Raw genomic sequence first — 13,776 nt, 5'->3', positions numbered from 1 at the left:
AATTACTTTTTAAAGTCCATACAAATGTGGAAAATCCACACTGAAACTCCCTACTAAGACTAAGCACTGAAGAAAAAAAATATATGCCGTATTTTCTGCACTATAAGGCGCACCTAAAAGCGTTTTTTTTTCAAAAGCTGACTATGCGCCTTATATACTAATCAAAATTGATTCATAACAGATCTCGAAACAACGGTAAGCAGCCGGAGACTGAATTTTCCCCGTGCGCGGTGCACACTGGGATATTCTTTTGTCAATCCACCCGATATGACGGCGAGCGCACTTTGCGTGTACATACACAACGACTGGTGCTGTAACAGTAGGAACATTAACACTCAGTTCCCGATTTAGAGCTCTTGGCAGTTCGGTGCAGAGCCTTCTATCTACCTAGGAAGCCAACGATCGTCATTGTAATGGCTGTTTACATCCCACGAGATGCTAACGTTCGCGCCGCATTTAGCCTCCTGCTAGAAACTGTAAACAAACAGCAGCTTGACCACCCAAATGGAGTCTTTATTGTCTGCCTAAGTTTATCCAGTACGTGAAGTGTCACACCAGAGGAGATAAAATTCTAGACCAGACATACAGCCAAACTACGGCCCGCGAGCCATATGTGGCCTGTTTGGCTTTTTAATTCGGCCTGCCGACGTTGTCCAAATTATAGTATAAATCAATGACCTCATTCATTTCCCTTTCACCTGCAATAACTTCATTCCCCGGCACACTAGTCTAGATCTTTGTTGGAGTGTAACTTGTGAGTTTCTCTACTGTGTTAAAAGTAGCCACTTGCAGATGTACGCACAGCAGCAGTACAGTAGCTTAATTAACATGCCGCTCAACCTTCTCAATTTAAAGACTGCTTTCTTTCGTTAATAATATGTTCTTAATATTGAAAGTACATTTGAAAATAGATTTTCAGCTTCAATTGTCTTTTTTCTTACATTTCAATCCCCAGGTTTGATAAATTACATTGCGAGTCCAAACGCTCCTGGCCAGCCCCTCTGTCAACTTTTAGTATGCATTCTGGCCAGGAAGTCAAAAAGTTTGCCCACACAAAAAGTATAAAGTAAAAAGGAATGTATTAAGAAATATAAAAATGTAATTATAAAAAAGATAGAAGGGCTGTAAAACCCGAAAACTAAACTAGAGTGGACAGAGCTACTGCCACTGGCTTCCGCGTGACGGCATCATCAACATTTGGACAACATCGGCGGGCCAGATTAAAAAGCCTAGCGGGCCGTAGTTATCCCATGTCTGATATTGAGCCATACCCCTCCCTCACCTTGCTGGATTTGACCATCTCTGCCTGTCCCTCGCCCCCTCATATACCCCACTTCGGTGGCTAACAAGGCCATAGATAAAGATAATAAAAACATGACCTGGGAATGCCCGTTCTCAGCTGTAAGACTGTTTTTCTGCACTAATTGGGAACTTTTTGAACACCACCACCTCCAGGACTACACGGACACTGTACTTTCCTACATCAAAAACTGCACGGACAATGTCACTGTTGAAAAACGTATCCAGGTTATTCCAAACCGAAAAACTCTGGATGACCAGTGAGACACAGGCACTCATAAAATGTCATAACAACGCCTTCAGGTCAGGGGACAAGTTACAATACAGCGCAGCCAGAGCAGACCTGAAGAGAGGCATTGAAAAGGCCAAGGCAGCATATACAAGCAAAATTGAGGAGCACTTCACAGAAAATAACCAAAAGATTTGGCAGGGAATAGGACACATTACCAATAACAATGACAATAATGTGTCAGTTAATCGTTTATTCGCGTGCTTTGAGACTGATGAATCGAAATCAGTCTCAACACATCCATCCACCACCGTGCAGCAGTACAGTGAAGCTTCAGGAACAGAAAGTGAAACAGGTACTGCGGACTGTGAACACAAGGAAGTCCTGGCCCCGACAGAGTACCTGGGAAGATGTTCAAAGCATGTGCAGACCAGCTGACTGGGCTTTTCACAACGATTTTCAATTGTTCCCTTCAACAATCCATCAGCCCATCCTGCCTGAAATCTGCCACCATTATCCTTGTCACTAAAAAGCCAACCATTGACGGCTTGAAGGATTATGGGGCCGTTGCACTTATGCCATGTCATGAAGTGCCTTGAAAAGTTGGTCGCCCACCACATCAGGGATACTATCCCTCCCTCACCAGTTTGCTTAGAGACCAAACTGGTCCACTGAGGACACCATCGCCGTAGCTCTACACACACCACTCTACAAGAACAATGTGCAATATCCTAAATTGTGCAATATTGTATTTTTTATAGTGAAAATGCTCTTTGTGGAGTAGCACCACCAATTTCGTTATACTCAGCTGTGTATGATGACAATAAAGGCTTTTGATTGATTATTGTTATTGCCTTGCACGATTACGAATGTTACTTTACTGTGGATACACTAATGTTTAATGTATCGTAACACCATCAGAATTTTTTTTACGTGTTTAGTGAATGGAGGAAGTTTCTCTCCACTATGTGATATATATGTTGCACTTACATGTTATACATTGGTGTTGTTCAAAGATAAACTGTCACAAAAATACTTACTTTACCTTGTAGAAAATATTAAAACAGGTGTTTATTCATTTTGGGAGTGAATGGAGTTGTCAGAAAGATGATTTTGTAATCTATTAATACATTTTGACTGACCTATCTGACTGTTTTATTGACATTCCCTAGAGCACAGTACCATCTAGTGGATGTATAACGTAACTATACGTTCCACTGTAGACGTATATAATAGAGTACGGTGCACCTTATAATGCGACGTGCCCTATAGATGAGAAAACATTTTGAAGTATGTAATTTATTGGGAGTGTGCCTTATAGTGCGGCAAATACGATATATTTTTTAAAGTTCATAAAAATGTGAAAATCCACACTGCATCTCGTAACTAGAAACCACTTTTACTACTAGGACTCAGCACTGAAGAAAAAATTCTTCATTTATTGATTTATTTTTAATAGGGGTTAACTTACTTCATTTTTTAAAAATTACCTGGGCCATGTATGGTCCACATTAACCGCGAAATTCGAGGGATTACCGTTTGCGGAAATTACCGCCCATGTAGACAGGTTAGGAAAAAAAAAGTCACCATCACTTGTGTTCAAATACCCTCTGACCTTATAGATGACCTTAGGCTCAAAGGAGCACACAATGCTGCTGTTGTACAGAATTGGATGAGTCTTGTACAGTGCTGAAAGAGCTGCAGCTGCCTGTCAGGAAAGGATGCCCCATAGTGGTCTGAGCGTTTTCAGAAATTTCTTATAGAGGTGACTGTGTTCAACAGTAGCTTTTCAACATTATCTAGGTAAATGGTCTTTATTTTACAGAGCACCTTGTCTGGATGTCCTTTCACATCAAAGTATATGCTGAGCTTTAGTTTGATGCATTCGTCCACTGCCTGCGTTAGTGTTGGAATCTTCTCACCAGCAAATTTCTCCCTGTTAACGCAAGACACAGGTGTTATAAACAGCAAGGATTACAACAGTGCCCACAATTTATAGTTAGGTGTGTTACTTTTTAATGCAGTTTTGAGGATGGGACTCTAAACTTTTTCTTTATCATGCCATTTTGTTTATCAATAGGACCCGTTTTCCTCTAGAAAATACTGTGTGAAAGGTATGAAACATGTTGAGCAAATGCATTTCAGCGGAGATAAATTTATTTTATAACTTGTAGAAAACTCAATAAAAATGAATGTTTCCAAGAAGTACCCAAAATTCCTGTGAGCAAACATTGAGTGCCAGAACTGTTTAGCCAGTCAAATGTGAGTATTTCAGATAGTCTTTTGGCTCGTGAAGTGAGTTTTATACCCAGTTTCTTGGGTGATTGTTGAGAAGTTCTTTGCACAGATTTTGCTGGAGGAAAAACATAAAGAAATGTTGAATACTGTGATTGCTATTCCACTATTTGTTGCGGTAGATTGGGCTACATTAGGTATGGCCGTACTACTTTGCTTCCAGTCATGTAGTTTGATGCTCAGATAAAATGGTCTCATAAAGCATCTCTGCCTCTTCTGATTGATTGATTGATTAGCCTCTCTGGTACTGAATTCTGGGGGTCAAGCTTCTTTTTGTTCTGTGTTGTGTTGTATGTCGTAGTGATAGAAAAAACGGTTACAAATGTTCTCTTAATCGTCTAGTTTTAAAAATTCTGCGACCAACTTTGGTCTTGTCCAGAGGTCTTGGATGTTTAGATTTGTGGGGTCATTTGTACACGAAAAAAGATGTTCAGTATTGTGGGGGAAAAAGTTGCATTTTGGGCAGGCATCTTGTATTCCTGGATCGATCCTGGACAGGTAGCTGTTTAGTTTCCTGCTGTAGCCTGATCTGAGCCTGGCGAGCTCGGATCTCACCTTCCTGCTCAGCAGTTTTTCTTCTTGGTTTATTAGAGGTGGTAGGGCATTGAGGACTTTGTTGGGTTTTGCCTTGTTGAGGATGTTTTGAACTTCTTTGGTGTGAATGGATTTGACGCATTGTTTGTAGTCTTCTTTGGTAGGATTTGGCTTGTCGTATTCTTTTTCTATTTCCTTGCCATGCTGCGTGATGATGGTCTTTTTCATCTTTCTTGGTTTCTGGTTTGCTTGAAGAAGTCTGCGACCTGGATGGCCTTCAAGATGGCATGCCGCCAGGTACTGCTTTCCGATCATTTCACAGTGCTCCTTCAGAGGCATAACCGCGCACTCAGCATGCAGGTGGTCTATGGCTGACATAGAGAGACATCCGGATGCTATCCTGAGTGCTTGGTTTTGAATTGATTGAAGCCGGTTCCAGTGTGTGTCTTTAATTATTGGCGACCATACTGGGCTCGCATATTCAAGGACAGAACGGACGATAGATTTGTATGTTAGGAGTAGTGTTTCTTTTTCACAACCCCAGCTGGAGCCTGCTAGTGATTTAAGCAGGTTCAGCTTTTTCTTTGCCTTTGCAACTGTCTGCTTGATGTGCGGGCCAAAACAAAACATAGTGTCAAATGTGACGCCAAGTAGTTTTGGCGTTTTTTTCAGTTTTACTGGTACCCCTTTGATGGTGATCTTGGGATGGAGGTTAGCTTCAGCAGTGGCTGGGGTAAACCAGGTCACTGTGGATTTCTCCGGGGACACAACCAGCTGTCGTTCTTCTAAGAAATCTGCCAGCTTCTCCAAGAAGTTGTTGGCTTTGGCAGAGAGAGATTCGACGTTCGTACCTTTAACGAAGATTGAAATATCGTCCGCATATTGTATTAGAAAGACATCTTCAGGTATTGCAGGAAGGTTAGAGAGGTAGAAGTTGAATAGTATTGGTGAGGTAACCGCTCCTTGCGGCACCCCTGTCCTGACATTGTGCGAGCTGGATGTAGCATTCCTGAAATTTACTCTTGATTGTCTTCCTGACAGGTAGCAGTTGAGCCATCTCTTTATACAGCTCGGTAGGGTGGTCAAATTCAGGTCTTTGAGTAGCTTTTCATGAGAGACCATATCAAATGCCTTGCTAAGGTCGATTTGGACTAGCAGGGTACGGTTTGCCGGTTTATTCTCATTAAAGCCGCCTGCCACTGATTCTGTGAACTCGTGCAGAGCTGTGACAGTGGAGTGGTTTGACCTGAAGCCATGCTGGATGTCAGGGACTGGTAGATGTTCTGTGAGGGTTGGTAGAATAACTCGTTCTAGGATCTTTATGCTGGGACATAGAAGAGAGACGGGACGGTATGATGAGGATTCATTTGCAGGTTTACCAGGTTTGAGAAGAGGAATAATGATTGAGGACTTCCAGATTGCAGGAATCGAACTTGTTTTCAGGGACAGGTTAAAAATGTCGGTTAAATATTGTAGTCCTTTGTCGCCTAAATGTTTAAGGTGAAGAGTAGATATTTTGTCTGGGCCTAAGGCTTTCGAAGCCTTGGCTTTCTTTATTGCTTCCTTTGTCTGGCTTATAGTAATTGGTTCTATGTTGTTGTTGTTTTTCTTCAGGTCTTTTGTAACTCGTCTTGCTGTTCTTGTTGTCTTGTGGGGTATTACTGATGAATATTGTTTGTTGAATTTGTCCGCTATTTTCTTTGGAGTTGTTATGTATTTACCTTTAAATTGTATTGCTTCGTTGTTGCTTGCTTGTTTGCCGCCATTTAAATGTTTTATCAGTCGGAATAGTTTGGTTGTGTCCGATTTTTTGTCTTCAATTGTTTCTTTCCATTTCTCTCTCCTATGTTTGTTTATAATTGATTCTATCTCTCTATTTAGTTCTGTTATACGTTGGGAGTCCGGGTCAGTTTGTCTTAATTCGTCTCTTGTTTTTATCTTGTCTATTGCTTCTGTTGGTACCTCGGGTAGTATCGTTTTTATTCTTCCTGCTGGAATGGTTTTGTTGGCTATCTTATTTATAATTTTCCTAAAATGTTGTTCACCCCTGTAGACATCTGTTGGGGCTGGAAGTCTGGAGAATTTGTTTTCTGTTTCAGTCTGAAAGTCTTGCCAGTTAGCTTTACGAAAGTTGATGAAAATCCTATTTTCGCTGGTTGTTGGTCTGATGTCAGTTTCTATCTTGATTATGATGGGAAGGTGGTCGGAACCAAGGTTGGTTTTGACCTCCCAGGAGGTGTAGGACATCAGGGATAGGCTTGCTAAGGATATGTCTGGTGATGATGGTTGTCCGTTTGTTGGTAGTCTTGTTGGGTTGTCTTCGTTAATAGTTCCAAAATCTGCATTTCCTATTTCGTCAGCAATGTCTCTGCCTCTGTCATTACTTAGTTGTGAATGCCAGAGTGTGTCGTGAGCGTTCAGGTCTCCTAGGATTAGGGTATCTTTCATCTGGAGGAAAGGAAGGATAGATGCAGAGTAGCCTGTGCCGCAGCTGCTAGTGGGGGGGATGTACAGATTGATGATGTTGATGTTGTCGACCTTGATGCCCTGGCTTTCCAGGTGATTGTCCTTTGGCAGGTCATGTATTTGCTGGAAATGGATGGCCTTGTGGACAAGGAATGCCAGGCCTCCACCTTTGTCTTTTGCCCTGTCTTCTCTTATAAGGGTAAAATCGGCCGTATTTGGGTCCTTTTGGTTTGGCATTAGTTTTGTTTCCTGGAGGGCAGCAATTTTCACCTTTTGTTCATCCATCCAATCGATGATTTCTGAAATCTTGTTTTTTATTCCATTGCAGTTAAATTGTAGAATTTTCAAGTTAAATTTTCTTTGGTCTTGGTCTGAGGGTGTGGACTGGGGTGGTTGACTTGGTTGACTTGGTTGACTTGATTGGCTTGATTGGCTTGATTGGCTTGATTGGCTTGATTGGCTGGATTGGCTTGATTGGCTTGATTGCCTTGATTGGCTTGATTGGCTTGATTGGCTTGATTGGCTTGGAAGACTTTGGTTGTTCTTGTGACTAATACAGATCAGACAAGTAAAATTGACTGAGTATTCCTTTTCTGACTTGAGGTTGCTGCAGTTGTTCTTCTGACGCAGATGGCACCAGCCGAGGCAATTGCTGCATCTTACCGACTTAGTATGATTATAAACTCTTTTTTGACAAACAGGACAGACGTAGGTTAATGGTCCAGGGATTGGTCCAGGATTAGGATGGATTCCGGCTCTGATTAATAGTATACGGACCAAACAAGCCGGAGTATGTTGGTCCTCAGTTAGAGACACAAAAAAACACAGAAGGTAGAAGCTTGACCCCCTTCCTTGTAGGAGAGGGGGGGTCTGGAGACTTTGCAGCTGCATGGCAGCTGGTAGTTGCACGCGAGGCAGGTGTTGAAGTTGTTGTAGTTCCTGCTCTCTTCTGACACGCTCTCCAATGGCAACCCTCTGCCTCTTCTCAAAACAAACTGCACTATCGTTCCTGCCCTTTATACAACTACTTGATAGTATTCATTCTATAATGTTACTGCTTTGGATTAACACATTTGTCTATATGTGTATGTATCTAAAGTGACAAGTGAAGCTCACCCATGAGGGTTGAATAAAGGACTCTCCTGTCCTACTCCATTCGATCCGAGGCCTTTCTCATCTTTTTTTGTTGGAGAACTTAAACAATTGGTGGCTAACAAAATACTTTTTTTTCTTTGATTCCTTTTTCTGGATCACTTTATCCTCATTGGGTCACGGGGTGGAGCCTATTCCAGCTGACTACGGGCCATCGGCAGGGGACACTCTGTTGTCCAGTTGATCGAAGGGCACAAAGAGACGGACAACAATACACACTCACATCCATACCGGCAATTTTAAGAGTAACCAAATACTTTTCTCCAAACATGTAAGAATGATAAATGATTCATTGCCACATTGATTCTTTTGTCACTTTCTTCTGAATGCCACTCTTCTCCCAATGATGATGCTAAATTTGAAGGTTGTCTTAGTTCGGCTCAGTTAACCCTCTGTGAACTTCTATCACACAACTTGAAAAAGTTTGATCACTTCAACTATCTTAGTTAAGAACCTCATCTGCCATTTCATTTTTTCGAGAGGCTCAACACTAAAAAAGCCTGCAGCCTTCTGTGGAGTCCTGACACATCATGGGAGCAGTCCATAAACTACCTCCAGCATAAATGAGCTTGGCTATAACTGGCGTCACTTTAGCTCCAAAATCACAGCGCCTATGAGCTGTGCTATTTTCTGTGTCAGAACATTGTCTTCCCCATTGTAGCAGTTTTAGGAAATGTGCTAGTTTCATATTTAGGTTATTTGAGCAACCATCTTTCAAATGATGGTCTTTCTATTTGGTCTTGCCTTTTCTTTATCATATGAATTTGGTTTAAATTAAAATTGACCGTTTTTTCACGACTATTAGGCACATAAAAGTCTTACATTTTCTCCAAAATAGACAGGGTGCCTTATAATCCAGTGCGCTTTACATGTGGACCAAACACTAAAATTGTTATCACGATAAAATCAGTCGATAGGACAACTACGGCAAGCAGCCCCCTACTAATATTTTCCTGTAGATAAAGTACTGCACAGTGACTGCCGGGATAGAGTTCTTGGTGCTCAGACGTTTGGTCGCCGGACGTTCGGTCGCCGGTCTTTTGGTCGCCGGTCTTTTGGTCGCCGGTCTTTTGGTCGCCGGTCTTTTGGTCGCCGGTCTTTTGGTCGCCGGTCTTTTGGTCGCCGGTCAAATGGTGACAGAGTTTACTTTTGAAGCCAGCCCTCAAAAAGATATTTGTGGGAGAGTTTAATATCTAAGAGAGAGTATAATATCTAAGTACTGTTTAATATCTAAGTACATTTGATTGGCGAAAAAAGGGAACAAAAGACCAGCGACCAAACGTCCGGTCACGGAGTTCTTAATATACCTAGTTCTTCAATACACCCAGTATGGCGGCGAGCACACTACTTTGGTGCTTGCCGTCATTTCGGCTGTATTTACAAAAGAAATACTGCTGCTAGATCAGTGGTTTTCAAAGTGGGCGGTACCGCCCCCCGGGGGGTGGTGTGAACTTTCAGGGGGGCGCTGACGAATAAACAGGCGAATGGGGGGCGTTGAAATAGTGAAGGGGGCGATGGAGCAATTACAGTAAAATGTGACGTTGGTGTTTGTAGAAAGACCGGAAAAATTGATTGTCTGTAATAAAAAGTCGACAAAAAACAAGCTTTATTGAAACAAGAAACGTTGTCTGCTCGAGCGCTCACGAGCAGCGCGCATATACCGTATATCACTAATTGTCGCGAGTTTATCATCGATGCAGGCGACTGGGGAAACCACCACCATCCAGTCAGCCGCAGAGGAGCACACAATAGCGCGCCGGCAACGCTTAACCACAGACGTATGCGCACAGCGACCGGCTTAATGCATCAGCTATCAATTTTTATGATTCGAGGTGAACTGCGCATTGGTCTATTAAAAGAAACGAAATTAGCGAATAATATCTGAGGCGCCTGTCTTCTATTTATTTAAGCTTCTCTCCACATGCAAGTCAGTTTTTATTGAAGAATAAATGATAACCATTTTTGTTTATTAAAATTGTTTTTTTTAGTCTTCAAACTGTTTGTGATTGAAGAATCAACCAATTCTTGTGACATTTAGCAATATAGTCGTTCTAGCGTTCGTTGGAAAGGGGTAAAGAGGGGGGCGTTGGCATTTTGGCCCGGCGGTGAAGGGGGCGGTGGCCAAAAAAGTTTGAAAATCACTGTGCTAGATGTTGGCGTGAACAGAGCATTCAAAGCTAGACTGCAAACTATATATATTTATTATATTTGGATGAATATCAAACTCCAATAACGCTGACAACTATGCCAGACTCTATTTTCGGTCCGAAGTGACTGCTGGGATATAGAGTTGTTAATACACCCAGTTCTTCAAAAAACCCAGTATGACGGCAAGCGCACTAATTTGATGCTCGCCGTCATTTCGGCTGTATTTAGAAAAGAAATCCTGCCGCTAGATGTTGGCGTCAACAGAGCATTCAAAGCTAGACTGCGTACTATATAATAGAACTACAACAGCTACAACAGCTACAACCGATACAACCGCTGGACATCGCCATAACCGGATGGATGATGACTGGCGAACAGTTTCAAAATGGGTGGAAGACAGCGACGGGCCTGTTACGCTACGATTCGCGAGTGAATTGTGGCCGCCTGGGCAAACGTATCTGCTTGTACGGTTGTTCGAGCTTTTGCCATCATTTCCGAGGAGCCTCTTGGCAATGATGCCGACTCTGAGAATGAAGAGGGGGGGACCCGGCGTTCTGGACTCAACTGGACTATTGTTCAATTAAGACACCGAAAATGAAAACTTTGATGGTTTTGATGGTGATGAGGTGAGTACACTGTAAAAATAAATAGTGTGTACAACCGAACTCAGTTTTGCTTCCGTTGCCTTTTTAAAAACGTGTTTTTAGTGTGTTCGCCGTCAACCTGGGTGTATTGACTAAACTACATATCTCTACATATCGAATTCATCAATAAATACTATATATATGCCATGCCTGGCTGCGTCTTAAGGAACAGCATGTCCTTTTGTCTAAAATACAGAAATAGCACTTGTTATTGACATTGCGGCTAAAAATAAGATGCGCTTAATAGTCGTGAAATACGGTAAATCAGATAATTAATAAATACAAAAAATACCAAGTCATTTTATTCACATCTTAATTTTACCTTAGTCGGTGTTTAGCAGCTGCATCCAGTTTACCTAAGTCAGCAAATTTCATTTGACTCAGCAGGCCTGATCCATTTGTGGTCCGATCCACACTCTCGTCATGCATCAGAATGGCAACTCCATCTGCAGAGAACTCCAAGTCAAGCTCCACTCCTGAAGCCCCATTCTTTCTGGCCTGCATGATAGGAATAATAACCAAAGTCCAGGAAAGTGTATACAGTAATACCTTGAGATAAGAGCTTAATGCGAATGCGTTCAAACCAAACTCTCCCATAGAAAATAACTAAACACAAATTAATCCGTTCCCACCCTCTGAAAAAATAACAATAGGATATTACAATAGAAAAAAAATTCTAATTCAGCACCTACTCAAAGTAACAAATACCTATTGAGTGGTTATGATCTTTATTACTAAAATGTGACATTACTCAGTCTTACCGCAAATTGTTGGGACGAGAGAAGGAACAAGAGAAAGGACAGCAGAAAGACTTGATAGATAGCAAAATACTGGTAACATAACAGAGAATTTCAAATGAACTTAAATGAACTTAGATTACTATACACATACTTAAAATAAGTTTTAATCTTAAATCGTAAATTTAAACCTTCTTGTGCGATAATCGAGGCAAAAAGAGGTTAGTGTATTCCACCGTGGCTTTCAAGTCAGGATTTCCTGCTTCTACATGCCTCAGAACCGAGTGTATCCCAGTTTGTTTTTTAAAATTATCCAACCAGCCAAGACACGCTTTGAAGGGTTCTGCTGGTGTCTTTTTGCTTTCAAGTCCATGTAGATTCCGCTGTCTTTTTTGCAGATTATCGACTCGGTCACGCTATCTCCAGTAACAAATTCAACCTGTATGGCCCGATGCTCGTAGATTTCCTTTCGCGAGGAAGATGCAGAGTACCCGGAGAAACCCACGCAGGCCCGGGGAGAACATCCAAACTAGACACAGATGGACCGACCTGGATTTGAACCCAGGTTCCCCACTGTGAGGCCGAAATGCTAACTAACAACTATATATATATAACCAACCAACCATCCACCCATCCAACCAACCATCCATCCATCCATCCACACTCAGTGGTCTCAAACCGGTTCCACATAGGGCCACAGTGGGTCCTGGTTTTTGTTCCAACCGATCCAGTGTCTACATTTTAACCAATCAGGTGTCTTTAAAATAAGCAGCACCTGAATCTAATTAACCGATTGCACTTGCAAAAGGTATCCTTGTTGTGTTGGAATGAAAACCTGCACCCACTGCGGCCCTTTGAGGACCGGTTTGAGACCACTGAATTAGGCAAAGTGAATCTATTATGAGAATTGACATTTGGTAATATTTTTCCCATTTCTAAAGCAATACTCAATAATTGGCAGTTATTGTTCATTTTATTTTTTAACATCCATCTGATCTTTATCAAATTCGGTGGGAAGTTTACCACTTGTAAAATAAATAATAACTGCCAAATATTGTAAGTGTTTGTTAAGAAATATTGAAAGTATTGCCGAATTTCAATTCTCAAAATGGATTGACTTTGCCTATAGCTGTTTTTACTCACACTGTACTAACACTCATAGATGTTACATTCATGTAGACTAATTGCTTCTACACACATGAAGGTGTTACTTTCATGTAGACTATCTATTTCTACACAATGTAATTTATTGTCTGATCCACAATAACCAATCATTATACAGCCTCTCTATACCCAGAACCTGTATATAAGCCATGTGTGGGCCATGTGTTGTTAGTCACATTTTAAACTCTGACCATGTCATTCAAAGTTCGGGACAAGTTCCCCTGTTTTTCATCATGGGAAGAAGCTGTTAAAACGTATGAACAGGAATATTTTGTCCAGTTATGGAGGTGTGATGCACGTACCAGACTTGCAGCCAAGAAACGGATGCCAAACAGGATCTTTAACGAAGATATCAAGAACTATGAGCTTCAGTAGTGCTGTGTTAAGGATGGACGGAAGTACCAAAGCACATCAACAGGCAGTCGTACAAATACCTCTACTTTTAGGTCAGACTGCCAGTTCCAAATAAAGCTAAAGGCGACAAGAGATGGCCAACATCTTGAGATCCAGGCCATGAATGATGAGCACAACCATGATGTCAACCAGGTCGTCACCCAGCGGCGGCTTCCAGATGAAGAAAAACAGCAGGTTCTTGCAATGGTCCAAATGAGTGCAAACAAAAAGCTTCTTCGTGAGGTGATGGCAGCAAAAAAACGGTAAAATGGTTACCCTCAAAGACATACACAACATTTGCAGTGATAATTTTACAATTGGCACACTGCGAGTCCCAGGGATTCGCTTGTCTGAAAACTGTGCGTCCCAGGAAACTTGTCACGAGTCCCAACATACTACGGATGCAAATAAAACATAAACAACGATATATAAACATTCAGATTTAATTTATTTATTATATGGTTTAGGGTTAGGGTTTATTTATCATTGTACTAGTCTTTCAGCTCGTAGATCCTCCTCTCTTTGCAGCCAAAAGTCTTTTGAAATGTGCGTATTTTTCCTTGCCGCCCCCGTTTTGCTTCATGATCATCGATCGAATCTTCTGCAGTTCTTTTCTTACTAGTTGTATTTTTAACTGCGAAATAACTATCCAGACTGTTTTGCTTTTTCTGAAACATTTTTTATCTTTCTTACACTATTACGAAACTCTTGCTAT

At 41.5% G+C, this 13,776-nt stretch overlaps 1 protein-coding gene across 10 annotated transcripts in view; it reads right to left on the bottom strand.

The window, feature by feature from the left end:
* Positions 1-13,776, bottom strand: part of gde1 (glycerophosphodiester phosphodiesterase 1) — a 37,277-nt gene that overhangs the window by 15,046 nt on the left and 8,455 nt on the right. For all 10 annotated transcript variants that reach the window (XR_013326744.1, XR_013326740.1, XR_013326738.1 and 7 more), the window contains 3 exons: positions 11,090-11,265; positions 3,359-3,464; positions 3,144-3,236 (listed from right to left, as the gene is read on the bottom strand). Coding sequence is in view for 3 of the 10 variants with exons in the window: in XM_077719647.1 (XP_077575773.1) it covers positions 3,144-3,236; positions 3,359-3,464; positions 11,090-11,265 (375 nt within the window). In the remaining 7 variants the exon portion in view is untranslated. The remainder of the gene's footprint in view (positions 1-3,143; positions 3,237-3,358; positions 3,465-11,089; positions 11,266-13,776) is intronic.

The sequence above is a fragment of the Stigmatopora nigra genome, chromosome 6, assembly GCF_051989575.1.
Source record: "Stigmatopora nigra isolate UIUO_SnigA chromosome 6, RoL_Snig_1.1, whole genome shotgun sequence".
In the NCBI taxonomy this organism is placed as follows: domain Eukaryota; kingdom Metazoa; phylum Chordata; class Actinopteri; order Syngnathiformes; family Syngnathidae; genus Stigmatopora; species Stigmatopora nigra.
This window is presented reverse-complemented; position numbering and strand designations above follow the sequence as displayed.